Here is a 16,265-nt window from a genome sequence, read left to right as displayed (position 1 = left end):
TACATGCCCTTTGCTCACATGCAACAAAAACATGCGTTCCCAGCAAAAGATCTGATCGGACTGGTCTAGGTCACACACCTTCTTCTCAACCAGTCACTGTGGAAGGAGAAGTGGAATGCAGTGATTTCCTAATCCTACTCTATGTACTCCACCTCTGGATCCTGGGTAGACAGCTCCAGGAACCACACGGTTTCAGAGAAGCAGCAACGAGGAACTGTATTCTGGGAAGGCAACCAGCAAATGTCCACTGCACGAGGCAAAGCTGAATGCAGCTAGTGCAAAATAACAAGCTGTAATTTACTTGTTAATATATGTTCTTTTTTCCACAGAGTTATTTTGCTAATTACAAAAAAATGAGTTAACACATTTTACTTTACGAAAATAGAGTTCCTTTTTATTCTTTTATAATCAATTCCTTTAGGACTCTTTCTGAGAATGTTCACCCCAACAGTTACCTATTATTATTATTAAATAATTTAAATGTTTTTACTGTAAAATAATGAGAAGAAGAAACACAATAATAACAAACTACAACAAACTATTATTTGAGAAAATAATGATATTTTTGTAGGAGAAGAGTGCTTAAAGACTAATTAGTTTGGGCTTCCCCCGTGGTGCAGTGGTTGAGAGTCTACCTGCTAATGCAGGGGACACAGGTTCGAGCCCTGGTCTGGGAAGATCCCACGTGCCGCGGAGCGGCTAGGCCCGTGAGCCACAACTACTGAGCCTGCGCGTCTGGAGCCTGTGCTCCGCAACGGGAGAGACCGCGATAGTGAGAGGCCCGTGCACCGCGATGAAGAATGGCTCCCACTTGCCATAACTAGAGAAAGCCCTCTCACAGAAATGAAGACCCAACACAGCCAAAAATAAAAAAAAAAGACTAATTAGTGAATTTTTTTTTAAATATTTATTTATTTGGTTGTGCCGGGTCTTACTTGCAACAGGTGGGCTCCTTAGTTGTGGCATGCAAACTCTTAGTTGTGGCATGCATGTGGGATCTAGTTCCCTGACCAGGGATCAAGCCCAGGCCCCCTGCACCACCAGGGAAGTCCCATGAATATTTTTAAAAAGTAATATAATGCCACTTTAAACAAATATACAGGAAAAATCACTTTTAAAAGTGAGAAGAGAAAGAAGAATCACATTTCATAAGTGAGCAACTATCACTGTTCTCTCTTATTCCCAATCTCATTATATCTCTTTTTACTAAGTACTAAATAAAGACCTTATAAAATTAAAGGCCAGGACACTAATAACTAAACACACAGAAGAGTAATTTGCCTGGTCATTTGTGGATGGGCAGGGGTGAGGAGGTGAGGGCCAATTTGACAACAGTAGTTATTTATAGATACTTAGACCATACACGGGTATTGTATTCAAATAAATGCATGCCAATCCTTAGTCCTTCAAAAAGACCACGTGTATTTTCTTAGAGCTTCCGAATGTCAATTTCAAAAGAATTCTCCCCAATACGTAGAATACCTTTATTTTCTCAGTACTTTAAAATAGAAGAAAGAAAAGAAAAATAGAATGTTATCTGCAACAATGAGTCATCAGCCACTGCAGCTCTACAACACCCAGGTCTTCCCCTGTCTCTGCAGCCCTTCAAAAGAGGAAGACTATCTTTTAATGACGCACATAAATCCCTGCACTGCCTGGCTGAAAAGCATAATTAATTCTGGCCTTTTTATGCTTAATGAAACACCTTGCTCACATGACAGCGGTGGGTTTGAGCTTCTCGTGTATACCTAAAATAGGGAAAGCCCCAGCAACAACCCAGTTCTACTCAAAATGCTGTGTAAGTCACGGTGGTATGAATTCTGCTACTACTTCAAAATATATCTCTCATGACAAGCAAATCACTCTAAAGAAAACTCACAATCAACCACCTACATGAACAGTTTTTTTAAAACTTTTAAAAGTGTGGAATGTTTTATTTTTCGAATTCTTGGCAGTAAACACATGCTTTTACTTCTCAACTTGTGGCTGCGATAGAAGGGTATTTAAACAACCTAATCTCTTTGATGCAGCTGCTCAATATCATTTCCCTTTATTAGAATAATTTTTCATATTTTAATATACACTTACATGCTGCATTTCGAAGGCTATTACTCCACTGAGAATTTCAAAACAAATTTTCAAGGTTACATTTCAAAACACAAATAATATGGGTAAACTTTTTAGAAAGAAATTTAACTGAAAGATTTACCTTAAAAAATTTACTCCTCTATAATATTCAATTATTCTAGCCCTATTTGAGGAGTCTTGAAAGCAAATGCCTACTTTTCAAACACGTTACTACTGCTGTAAATGAAGTTTCTTTGCTTTAATTATAGAATGTATACAGAACATGTGAATAATGAAATAAGAATTCCTCTCACCTGTTTGGGAGTAACCCCAGGCATGCGAATATCCAATGCAAAATCTGATGAATCAACAGGAATTACTGGTCTGGTGGTACCAAGACAGTCATTAGAAAATGATCTGGTAGTTTCTTTAAACCTGAAAAAAGAAGACAATTTCAATATCCTTGAACATAATGGTATCTTATGCTCATCTGGACGTGAGAAAGGGAAAAAAAAAAAAGGAATTCTATGACTTTAAAGATTGTTGATTTAGACCCAATGAAAAGATGTAATAACCACATAACATTCTATAATATTCTCAGAACTGCATTGTGTAGTTCAAGAGCAATATATACCCAACTTGAGAGCAAAATATAATCAAAGCAACCTAGCAGCCTACATTTAAAACTTAATTCAATAAAAATTTGTCAAATATACATTTGTTTCTAGTTAATGAAAGTACAGTATAAATAAATTATAATTATCACAGGCCTGTCAATCCTCTAATGGCAGAAACATTAACTACAAGCCAGTAAGTGATTATTTTATGAATGTCCAGTATTACTAGTCAGCAACAAAAAACCAACAGTAATGTTGCTAGGAGGTGGAGTTTTATGGGGGTGGGGGGAAGACTGTGATGTGAATTACAAATGTACAGGTGCATAAATATTTAACATAGTAATTATGAAGAGTGTGTATACAGCTCAATGTTTTCTCGTGAGCTATTACAGTCCATGATCTGCTTCTCCCCACCAGTTACCTACCTTTATATTTTATTCTTCGGGCTGTTATAAACAAGAAGGCATTCAAGTCTAAACGACTATACTGTAGTTTCTGAAATATCTCCCCAACAGGGAGTGATTAGTATTGGAAATCACAACTTCTAAGTGGAGTTTTGAAAGCCAGTGCAGCTTGGCTACAAAACAGTGGGCTTTTTCTGCAAGGGGGACTTTTACAAGAAGTTATTGTGCTAAAATTCCAAGTGATTTCAGCAAAGTTAATCAACCATGTATATTTCTCCAACACTCCGGTTCATAAGTGATTACATTTTTCAGGAGCATGCACAGAAACCATCCAAACAACATTTCGCCTGTTTAAAAACAAAAACAAACACCCACCTCTTAAAGACAGAAAGTGGGCTTCTGAAACCCAAACAGCTGCTTTGAAAAACAAGGAGGAGAACTAGCAGGCTACGAAAGCCAGCCATGGCCACGCCGCTCCGGCCCCGCCGGGAGGACCCGGCAGCGCAGCGCTGGGCTGGGGCCGGCGGTCGGGCAGCGGCGCCGCCAGCAGCCGCTACTTCATGGCCGGGGAGCGGCGGGCGTCCGGCGACGGCCACACACCATCTGCCTGCGAGAGCTGCGAGGTGTCTGGATCAAGAGCCGCAGGCAGAACCCCGTGGGAAGGCGGTACTTTTGTCAGGTCCGCAAGCGGAAGCTCTCCTCCCTTCAGAGCTGCTTTCTGCCCTGGTGCTGGGGCTAGACGTGAGTGTTCCTTATCACTCGGGGATGACAGGGACTGTGAGGGATATCACACAAACCCGCGTCAGTCATCATTCAGAACCTGCAAAAATAGAAGCAGATAATGGATGACTAACACGTTACAGCATTTGTGCTCAGCAAATCCCAGCTGAGGTTCTTCAATACATTAGTAGTTTCACAAGCTTGAGCCCAAGCCTGGTGAAAATGCTGGTCTGTTGATCTCCCTCCCCCAAGATCAGCCCCCAAGATTTCAAAAACCCCCATAGCCCCTGTTCTGCCTTTTCCTCTTTCCTCCTCCCTCACACCCACTCTCTCCTTTTCTCTTCTACTTCTTTCCCCCTTTTACCTCACAACCACCCCAGGCTCCGGATTTCTTCTCCTTACTTCCTATGTCACTCCCTTCTATTATCAAAAATGCACTTAATACCTCTGCTGAATGTAAACAAAGATACTCACACAAATGATAGGCTAAGGCACAAGAAAAGGAAAAAAAGAAACTAAGGCACAGACAAAGCACTTGGATACAACAGTAATCAGAAAGAAAAAGACTTTGAGAACAAAGGCATGTTTACATATATGCATCACAGAGCTATAGATCCAAGAAGAAAGATACCCTCTGCCAAGAATGATCACCACAGAAGTAATTGCTGAAGTTCTCAGAATTGCTTTAGAACAAATCAAAAATCTATAGCTAACACAATATTTGATATGTAAGCACCTACTAAAAAATCCTGCATCTAATATACAAAGTAATAATTCCTTACTTACAAGGCATGCCTCCCAAAAGATATTCTTTCCTGAATAAGGTTTGGAGACTTAACAATGCAATACAATTAGAAGCAGTAAGGAGAATCTCAGCTGGCTCCCACATGAATTTTATATACAAAGGATATGATCAAAACCTTTACATTAATATAAATGACAGGCCATACGGAACTAATGCAACATCTCAACATTTTGTCAAGAGGACTCAACTAGGCTAAATTTTAAAATATTTGTGTTTAGACTTTACTCTTGTTCTGAATGTATTTCAGACTATATATCAAGTATGTACATTTTAGCAAGGTATTATTTTAAAATGTATCATTCACAATATAAAAAATATAAAAAGGAAAAGATGTCTTAAAGTTCTATTTTAATCAGTAATTATAAACATGATTTGGTGAATCACAAATAAATCCATTGGCTAGATGAATAACAGTTAGAAGCAAAAATCAGTAAGATCATTAGAAGTGGTCTACAATAATAAGTTAGCCTCTAAATCATCCTCTGGAAATCACAAGATACTGAAGCTAATCTAAACAAAACAAAACAAACAAAAAATCAAACAAACACTAAGCTAAAACAAACAAAAAAGCATGACCTAAACTTTAAGTCAGAGGAGTTCATGGTCATTGCTTTCTAGAAGAAACATACCTTACACCAAATATAAATAAAACAGGATTGAATATCCAACCTATCCAAGGGTGCTTGAGGCTCACCAGCAACCAAGAACCACAGTTAATTTACACAAGCAATGACATTTTTAAAAGACTGATGATATTTGTTTGAACTTTCTCTTTGGCTTGCTATGTGAGCTTTCAGAACAAAAGCCTTTAGTTTTGTCTGAATCCTGTGGGTAAAAGAAAGAACTTATGGGGGAAGAGAAACAACTGGCCTGAAGGCTATGCTATTGCTTTTGTTTACAACAAAATATAATCCTGTAAAATGACAAGGCTTAACATTCCCTGAAGTTCTTCTTTTTCTTTAAATATATATGAAGAAGGGATTATATTTTATTATTTCATGCAGAACAGGATTCAAGGACAGTCCTTCTTCTAGTTGGCAGGGAGATTTGCTATTACACAAACACTTGAAAACAAATTTAGTATTAAAATTCTCTAAAAGGAACACATCCTTAAGTACTAGTCTTCGAAAAAAATTCCACTTATCCCTCTGATTGATTTTATTACCTTTGATGTCCCTGAACCGCCCACTAAAAGAAAAGGGAACTGAAGTTGTGGGTAAAAGCAAAGTTGCTACTTGCAGCCATGAACAGAACAAAAGGTCTTACAGAAATGAAAGCTAATTATGCTTTTTGGTTCTTGATGCCTTGTAAACTAAAGACAAAATACAAATCATCATATGAAAAAAATCATGTCTAATCATTTGTTATTTTACAATGACTGATAATTGTGGAATATATGTGTGTGTGTATGTATGTGTGTATATATATATATAATATTCAAATCTTAGTATTCTTGTTTAGGATAAAAAAATTCAACATAGATTTCCTTGAGATAATTCAAAAAAACACACTTAATTTCATATTTTGTACAAAATATTATAATATATTTTGGAATTTTATAAAATGAATAAAAGTAAAAGAGAATGTAGTCTATTAAGGGAGATCCTCATCTTCTCACAAGTAATATAAGGTAAGTTTAGAATGTACTATTCCCGTGAGAGTACTATAAAAGGGACTCAGGGAATTTTGAGGAAGGAAAGATCATTTCAATCTTCAAGAGGAGGGTAAGAAAAAAGAGAAAGGTAAAGCAGTCTTCACTGGAAGAGGTGGTTCTGAGCAAGAGCCTGAATGTGGTTGGGTTTCCGCTGTGAGCGACGGAGAGTGTGTATTCCAAGTGCAGGGCACAGGAGCCCAAATGGGGAGCAGAGGATGTTTGAAAAACGAGTAATAAAGGTTCTGCCTCCTAGACTCAAGCTGCAGACCCAGATTTACTATTTTATTTGTAATACAAAGCAAATATTCTGTTTACACATTATAAATAAATTCTTAGTAAGAATGATGTATAGTTCATACCTGTACAAATATTAATTCCAGGAGCCTAGTAAGGAGGACCATAAAACTCATTTGGCTTTTACAAAGTGAGCAGTCCATTCTTTTCCATTTTTATTTGAAAAAAGAAAAAAACCCAAAAAGATAGTTTAAATTTGTAATTGATCAAAGAATCAAATAAATATATTGGCCATTCACTTACTGATTCATTTATCAACAAGAAAGAACCATTATAACATTGAGGCTGACAGTTTGTAAATTGAAGAAAAACTTCCTGGACTCCTGGCTCCACCGCTGACTAGCCCTGTGAAACTGGGCAAGTACTTAGCCTCTCTTTGCCTCAACTTCCTCATCTGCAAAATGGAAATAATCCTACCACCTATCTCATAGGCTTGTTAGAAGGAATAAATGAATTCATATCCTTAGAACAACACCAGACACATAATAAATGTTTGCTATTACTGTTGCTGCAACAAATATTTACTGAATGCCTAGGACTATCTTAATGTTGGGAATGGTGATAATCAAGACAGATAAAGTTTCCACTCATAGAGATTACTTTCTAGTGGGGGAAAAAACAAATGAAAATAATGACCAAATTATTGATTTCATTTTCTTTCAAGGAGATTTTATGTGGCTTCCTACAATGACTTATGATTAAACTGATTAAAGGATGCATATCCATTCACTTAGAAATTCAACTCTAGGAATTTATTCTTGGGCAAAAATAGAACAAGGGCACAAACATGTTTATGAGGATATTTACTAACATTGTTTATAATAACAGATAACTGGATGTTTATAATAGCAAGGAACTGGAATCAATTTAAATGCCATCAATAAAAGATTGGTAAAATTTGGGGGGTGGTACCATACATCCCTTAAAAAAGGACAGGTGGGGCTTCCCTGGTGGCACAGTGGTTGAAGAGTCCGCCTGCCGATGCAGGGGACACAGGTTCGTGCCCCAGTCAGGGAAGATCCCACATGCCGCAGAGCGGCTGGGCCCGTGAGCCATGGCTGCTGAGCCTGCGTGTCCAGAGCCTGTGCTCCGCAACGGGAGAGGCCACAACAGAGAGAGGCCCGCATACCGCAAAAAAAAAAAAAAAAAAAGGACAGGACAGGTGGATCTATTTTTATAGGCGAGGTCATATTCCATGACACATTGTTTTCTTTTTACATAATTTTAAAAAATGTTTAAACAATCTCAAACTTGTAGAAATGTTGCAAGTACAGTACAAAAAACTTTTTTTTCTTTAATCATTTGAGAGTAACCAATTGCTGACCTGATGTCTCATTACCCCTGAATTCTTTAGTGTGTAATTCCTAAAGTATATCTACTATATAACCACATGATATTTGTTTGAACTTTCGCTTTGGCTTGCTATGTGAGCTTTCAGAACAAAAGCCTTTAGTTTTGTCTGAATCCTGTGGGTAATAAAAATATTCACATTGACACATTACTATCATCTAATCCTCAGTCTCCAAACTTTGCCAGTTGTACCAATAGTATCCCTTATGGCAAAAGAATCAAGTTCAGAATGGACAATTGCATGTAAAGTTGTCAAGTCTCTACTTAGTCTCCTTCACTCCAGGACAGTTTCTGTCTTTAAATTTTATGCCCTTGACTCTATTGAAGATTGCAGGCCAGTTATTTTGCAGAATGCCTCTCAATTAGTGTTTGTTTTCTGCTTATTAGGACTAGATTCAGGTTGTGCATCTCTGCCAGGAATATCACAGAAGTGACGCTGTGTTCTTTTCACTGCATCTATATTAGTTGCCCATAGCTGCATATCAAATTACTCCAAAACTTAATAGTTGAAAACAATAAACATTCTCTTGCATAGTTTCTGTGCATCGGGTAAAGAAGTAGCTTAGCTGGGTGATTCTCTCATGAGATTTCAAGCAAGATGTTGGCAATGGCTGCAGTCATCTGAAGGCTTGACTGGGGCTGGAGAATTTGCTTGCATGATGGCTCACTCACAAGGCTGGCAAGTTAGTGCTGGCTGTTGGCAAAAACAACATCTCCTCACTATGTGGCCCTCTCTCTAGGGCTGCTTGAGTGTCTTTACAACACAACAGCTGGCTTCTCCGAAAGTAAGCAATATTTTTTGGGACTAAGCATCAGAAGTCACATACCATCACTTCTATAATATGCTATCCATTACACAAGTTGGCCAAACTCAGCATGGATGAAGTCTACCCGAGGGCATGAATGCTAGGTGATGAGAAGCTGGCTACCACAGCATCTTATTAGGTGGCTTGCAATTTTGATTTGTCCCACTACTGATGATGTTAACTTTGATCATTTAATTAAGGTGACATCTTCCAGGCTTTTCCACAGTAAAGTTACCATTTTTCCCTTTTTAATTAATATTTTTTGGTGGAGAGGTTATTTATTGACTTATGAATATTCCATTTCTCATCAAACTTTCATTTTATTCATTTATTTATTATTTCATAATGGTCGCAGAGTTTCTTATTTTATTCAGTGGGTTTTAATCTGTTACTAACTGTATTTACTTCACTTACTTTGATGCTCAAATTATCTCAGTTGTGACTCCTTTAAGCTAGCTTTTGTGTCCTTTTGACATGTCCCATCATCCTTTGAGCACTTCCTTGCTTTCTGTGCCCCCTCTCATCTGGGCTAAAAACCCTCCACCAGGCCTTGCTTTTTGTGTTTTTCATTCCACTTGGCCTTTGCGGACACCTTACACTGGGCTGCCTACACACATGGATGCCCTCCTCACCCTGCTTGGGCCATGACATCCCATGCCAGGCCACCCGTCCTGAACGCCTACCTTGCTCTGCCCCACATAACAGCTCTAGGACTGAATTTTTCAGGAAGAGAAAAGAAAGGCATTAACTTTAAAAAATCAAATTATAGAACAGTATACACATGTATTTAAAATTCTGAAGTAATATAACTCAATTAGATTTCCAATGGTCTTCAATGGGAATAGGTTAAAAAAAAAAGAAGGGGGGATGTTCACTGTCCATTTATATGCTTTTGCAGTCTTTTAACTTTCACAAGCTTATATTACTTTTGTAGCCAGAAGAAAACAGGGATATTTATACACATACATATTTATATTTAAAATACTGAATGTGATTCCACAGATTTCAATTTATGTGTTAATTTCTATCTGAGTTTAGGTTGTGTTTTGAAATATAACTAACTCTCCTTCTTTTCCTTGGCAAGAACTTTACAAACTAAATTTTATGGTAGTTATAGCTGTAATGCAGAGTTCCTCAAACTCAGCACTAGCAACATTTTGAGCTGAATAATTCTCTGTTGCAGAGGACTGTCTTGTTCCTTACAAGATGTCTAACAGCATCTGTGGACTCTACCCACTAGATTCCAGTTGCACTCCCTGCAGTGTGACAACCAAAAATGTCTCCAGACATTGCCAAATATCTTCTAGAAGGTCAAATCAAAAATCGCCCTTGTTGAAAACCACTGTTGTAATATGGTTCATTAAGATAAAGCTTAATTTAAATAAAATGATAGAATTACACCTGAATCATTGTAAATTAATTATACTTCAATTTTTTTAGGTGATATAATTCCTTTAAATACATATAATGAGATATAAATGGATTTTTGGGGTTTTTTAATAAATTTATTTATATTATTTATTTTTTTGGCTGCGTCGGGTCTTCGTTGCTGCATGAGGGCTTCAGTAGTTGTGGCTCGTGGGCTCTAGAGCACAGGCTCAGTAGTTGTCGTGCACGGGCTTAGTTGCTCCATGGCACGTGGGATCTTCCCAGACCAGGGCTCGAACCTGTGCCCCCTGCAGTGGCAGGCTGCGCCACCAGGGAATTCTCTATAGACTGATTTTTAAAAGTGCTTGCAGGGACTTCCCTGGTGGCACAATGGTTGAGAATCCGCCTGCCAAGGCAGGGGACACGGGTTCGAGCCCTGGTCCGGGAAGATCCCACATGCCACGGAGCAACTAAGCCCGTGCGCCACAACTACTGAGCCTGCGCTCTAGAGCCTGCTCGCCACAACTACTGATCCCACGTGCCGCAACTACTGAAGCCCACGCACCTAGAGCCTGTGCTCTGCAACAAGAGAAACCACCGCAATGAGAAGCCCACGCACTGCAATGAAGAGTAGCCCCTGCTCGCCACAACTAGAGAAAGCCCACACGCAGCAACAAAGACCCAACACAACCAAAAAAATAAATAAAATTTTAAAAAGATTCCACATTAAAAATAAATAAATGAATAAAAAGTGCTCGCAAATATGGAACTTCTAAAGAATGGGAAAAGAATATTCATAACAGCAAGTAACATTTATCGACTTATACGCCAGATGTTGACCTTTTGCGTTATTATCTCACTGAATTCTTATGACTTTTAAGTACCAGTTATTATTCCCATTTTATAGATAACAGATCTAAAGCTTAGGAAAATTAACTAACTTGCTCTGGTTACACAACAGTAGAGTAGGGATTTAAATCCTGGCTTGCAGCCTCCAGAATCTATCCTCTCAACGCATATTCTTCAACATAAAACAAACTCTCTACATTCTTAGGGGATGTTTTCTTCAAGTTCAACAAAAAGCAAATCCTCTGAATATCATTTTATTGTGAAGTAACAACAGCCAATGTTATCGAGCAATTACTATATGCCAGGCACTGTACTAATAAGCACTATATATAGATTAGCTCATCTGAATCCTTACAGCAACTCTATGAAATTTGTACCATTATCATTCCCACTTTACTGACGTGAAAACTGGACACACAGAGAATTGGTAACTTGCCCACAGAACACAGCCAAAATATAAACACAGGCAATCTGATGTCACAGTTAAAGCCCTCACCTGCTCAGCAATAAATGTAACCTAGTCTCTTTTTTCATTCATATATTAGGAAGCATTAACACTTCCTCTACAACCTTACAAACATAACTCATTTAGCTAACTCAGAAAGAACAAATTGAAGATCTATGACAAGGGTCTAAATCTAGTCCCCAAAGTAGATTTTGTTTGGCTTGCAAGAATTTTTCCTAACTCTTCCCTTGAATTTGAATTCTGAGTAAACATTTCAAAATGAAAAGATTTCACATAAAAAGTGTCTCTTGAAGAGTTGTAAAAAATCTGGCATCACTGGACCCATATCTCCACATGGGAACAATTAGTTCCCTCTGCTCCCTATGTATTCCCAGATCCTGAGGCCAAGGGTACTTGTTTTAACTGACACTCAACACTGAGGTGCAGTTTTATCTGTCCATTTGTTTTGTTGTCATTTTTTACATCTGGCCAGTTTTTCTCATTAACATTACTAGCTATACCCTAAAGTCATTTGTGTTGTGACCCCAGAGGTGCATCCTTTCTTTATGTAAGAAGGTAAACTTCACCCTACACATAGCATAGCGTTTGCCACACTCAGATATACTAAGTTGCTACTTCTTTCCTTTTCTCTTCTTTCCTTTTCTTCCTTTCTTTGTTTTTTAAGTCTCTCTTTTAGCAAGGCACACGAAATTGAATGGCATTTTCTGCACGTGGGTTTGTTTGGGATTCATCTCTTCTAACAGGTAGTCACTTTGAAGTATTCTTCCCTTGTAAGTCAAAATTGGCTAGGTACCTATTAGAATATATAAGGTTAAACAACCTCAGGGGTACCATTCAGCATATGATTCTACTGCAGTAAGAACTTGCCAACGGTAACAAATTTTACTTATTTATTTTTTTGGTTGCCATGATCCGTACCAGATGGCCTTTAAATATGTCCATTAGTCATCAAATTGTTCAGTCCTGTAAATATTTCTGTGGGGGAAAAAACAAGAGACATTATTCTTAATTAAGTTTCTCAACTTTGACTAATTCAAATGTTACTTCATAACACATGAATCTAAATTCAGTGCTAGCATATTTCAATGTAAGATAAAACAGATCCCTGTGTTCCAATCAGCACACATCCTTTTGTACTAAGGATGCACTGGAAGTTCTCAAGAGACTAGTGTACTGCACAGGAGAGCATTAACCATTACTGATGATGTCAGAGAGGTAGAATGGCTCCTTTGCATGTGACTCATTTGCCTACCAGTAGCTTTTTTTAAATTTATAAACGTGACAAAGAATTCAGTTTCATAAGTAGAGCACAAAACACTTCTGCAGCTATAGCTGCCTTCTCCTTTAAACATTCTCGTTGAGTTGGGGGCACAGGCCATGAGCCTGGTCCTGCAGTCATTTAGCAAGGCGGGGATTTCTGTCCTAACTTATGGAGTAAGTTAGAGATGAGGGCCTGAACTTATAGGCTATCTCCATAATATGCCAATTCAAAAATTAATAAACTCTCTTCTTCCTCTTCAGTGAAGTTTTTGAGGAACTGGTTTGAAACTAATATCCAAGACTTGACTAAATTTCAAAAGTCTGTTTGTTTGTTTTTTTAATAAAGCATGAATCACTGGCTGATTTAAGTACTGAAAGATCTTTCCATTACCTTTGTAATGCTTCCTTTGTGGGTCTGTGCATTATTATTTTCTGCTATTTTCAAGAGGAAGTTGTTATTGAATGAAGGATGGTAGGGTGCCACATTTAAGAGCAAATATTCAGTGCCAGGCACTGGGCTTGGATGGATGTGGTCAGAAGGCGGGGATCTGCCTTTCCTTCTGTCTTTCTTGCAACTAATCAACATACTTTTTAATGAGATGTCCTCTTTTGTAGGGATTTTTTTTCCTGTTTATACTTCCACATCCTTAGGCAGAGTTATTCCCGAAGCATTTCAAGACATATTTTGTTAAATGCCTCCCTATGACTTCAGAGGCAGGAGTTATTAACTACACATGAACGTGGCTCAGATCCAGAACATGCAGTTACAAAATAAATATCCTCTTTCTTGATAAGTAAAATCTACAGGAAATGTCTACATTTTCACTCCAAAATTACACTGAACTTTATCTTTTGTGTCGTGCGTTGTTCACATAGAAGCATTTTCTCCCATAGCAGAATCAAATTTTCAAGTGATTCTTATGTTTTCCATTTCAAATGTTCAAATACTTACAGTAAAATGCCCATAAACATACCCCTTGCTATAATAAAAGTTTTGGCATCCTTGTCTTTAAGCCTTTCAGCTGTATAATTATAGTACTTAAAGTGGAATCTACAATCATATAATATTATTGTATAATTGAAAACCTTATGGGAAATTTTCCTAAAGATCGTGAAAGAATGTTAAAACATTCTCTCATTTATATAATTCTGTTCAACTGAGTTTACAGTAACCTAGAGGGCTTCTATAAAATATACACTATACACTGCCCCCTCAATCCATCTCAACTATATAATTTGAAAGCCATTAACAAAAGAAACACAGTTGCTTAAAAACATTTTAATGTTTTTTATTTTGGGGTATACAAGCTATAATAAAATACAGCTTAATCATAACAAGACTATTTGAATTTTTAAATATGCAATTCAGCACTGAAACAAGTACGATGTACTGAGTAGCTTATATTCAAATATTTTAACTTCTCATCTATAATAATAACAGTTTTCTTTGATCAGTGTCCCCAAACTCCCCATGAACTATCAATTCAGAGCTTCATAATTTTCTTCTGGCTCAAAAGGATCAAAGCATTCTTATGTTTGCTAGAAGTCTTTGATACTGCTGCACAAACAGGTGGTGAATTTATTTCATAGTTATTAAACTGTTTCTTGCTGTCTTGAGCTTAGGAAGAAGTGGTTTATTTTAACAAGGTGCTTACAGACTGGCTTTCCCTTCCCCAGTTTTTAATCTTCTTTACAAGGTTTCCCACAGTGATGTGCACTACACCATGGAAATGAAATAAGAGCTGAAAAAAAGATGAGGGCCATGCTCCTCTGGGTGTGAAAGAACACACTGGATGCCATCCCTGTTGCATCACTCCAAGAAGTGAGGCCCAAGCATGCCCAGTAGATCTTGCTCACCTTCTATCTCCATTACTGAAGTTATATGACCTAACCTTGAGTTTTATCATTAAAAAAGTTGAATTTTTAATAACAATTATCATTGAAGAGTTAGGGGGAAAAAAAGCATTGAAACCCACAAACTTAAACACTCTTTCTAACATTAAAAGTAAGAGCAAAAATAGTAATTCTATACATGATACAAAGGATAATGAGAGATTACTACAAGCAACTATATGCCAACAAAATGGACAACCTGGGAAAAAATGGACAAATTCTTATAAAAGCACAACCTTCCAAGACTGAACCAGGAAGAAATAGAAAATATAAACAGACCAATCACAAGCACTGAAATTGAAACTGTGATTAAAAATCTTCCAACAAACAAAATCCCAGGACTAGATGGCTTCACAGGCGACTTCTATCAACATTTAGAGAAGAGCTAACACCCATCCTTCTCAAACTCTTCCAAAATATAGCAGAGAGAGGAACACTCCCAAACTCATTCTATGAGGCCACCATCACCCTGATACCAAAACCAAAGACGTCACAGAAAAAGAAAACTACAGGCCAATATCACTGATGAACATAGATTCAAAAATCCTCAACAGAATACTAGCAACAGAACCCAACAGCACATTAAACGGATCATACACCATGATCAAGTGGAGTTTATCCAAGGAATGCAAGGATTCTTCAATATACACAAATCAATCAATGTGATACACCATATTAACAAATTGAAGGATAAAAACCATATGATAACCTCAATAGATGTAGAAAAAGCTTTTGACAAAATTCAACACCGATTTATGATAAAATCCCTCCAGAAAGTAGGCATAGAGGGAACTTACCTCAACATAATAAAGACCATATATGACAAACCCACAGCCAACATCATTCTCAATGGTGAAAAACTGAAACCATTTCCACTAAGATCAGGAACAAGACAAGGTTGCCCACTCTCACCACTATTATTCAACATAGTTTTGGAACTTTTAGCCACAGCAATCAAGAAGAAAAGGGAAAAAAAGGAATCCAAATCGGAAAAGAAGTAAAACTGTCACTGTTTGCAGATGACATGATACTATACGTAGAGAATTCTAAAGATGCCACCAGAAAACTACTAGAAATAATCAATGAAGTTGGTAGAGTAGCGGGACACAAAATTAATGCACAGAAATCTCTTGCATTCCTATACACTTATGATGAAAAATCTGAAAGAGAAATTAAGGAAACACTCCCATTTACCATTGCAACAAAAAGAATAAAATACCTAGGAATAAACCTACCTAAGGAGACAAAAGACCTGTATGCAGAAAACTATAAGACACTGATGAAAGAAATTAAAGATGATACCAACAGATGAAGCGATATACCATGTTCTTGGATTAGAAGAATCCACATTGTGAAAATGACTATACTACCCAAAGCAATCTACAGATTCAACGCAATCCCTATCAAGCTACCAAATGGCATTTTTCACAGAACTAGAACAAAAAATTTCACAATTTATATGGAAACACAAAAGACCCCTAATAACCAAAGCAACCTTGAGAAAGCAAAACGGAGCTGGAGGAATCAGGCTCCCGGACTTTAGACTATGCTACAAAGCTACAGTAATCAAGACAGTATGATACTGGCACAAAAACAGAAATATAGATCAACGGAACAGGACAGAAAGCCCAGAGATAAACCCTCGCCACCTATGGTCAACTAATCTATGTCAAAGGAGGCAAGGATATACAATGGAGAAAAGACAGTCTCTT

The 16,265-nt window shown here is 37.5% G+C and overlaps 1 protein-coding gene across 17 annotated transcripts in view; it reads right to left on the bottom strand.

The window, feature by feature from the left end:
• The window catches only part of PAM (peptidylglycine alpha-amidating monooxygenase), a 279,664-nt gene that overhangs the window by 146,914 nt on the left and 116,485 nt on the right, over positions 1–16,265 (bottom strand). For 14 of the 17 annotated variants that reach the window (XM_073802349.1, XM_073802354.1, XM_033853062.2 and 11 more), the window contains 3 exons: positions 12,319–12,375; positions 3,464–3,908; positions 2,382–2,502 (listed from right to left, as the gene is read on the bottom strand). In XM_073802349.1, coding sequence (XP_073658450.1) covers positions 2,382–2,502; positions 3,464–3,552 — 210 coding nt within the window. In that variant the 5' untranslated portion in view covers positions 3,553–3,908; positions 12,319–12,375. The remainder of the gene's footprint in view (positions 1–2,381; positions 2,503–3,463; positions 3,909–12,318; positions 12,376–16,265) is intronic. The other 3 variants (XM_033853060.2, XM_033853058.2, XM_033853059.1) reach the window with 1 other exon arrangement.

Source organism: Tursiops truncatus, chromosome 3 (assembly GCF_011762595.2).
Source record: "Tursiops truncatus isolate mTurTru1 chromosome 3, mTurTru1.mat.Y, whole genome shotgun sequence".
Lineage (NCBI taxonomy): Eukaryota > Metazoa > Chordata > Mammalia > Artiodactyla > Delphinidae > Tursiops > Tursiops truncatus.
The sequence above is the reverse complement of the archived record's forward strand: the minus strand, read 5'-3'. Positions and strand labels throughout refer to the sequence as shown.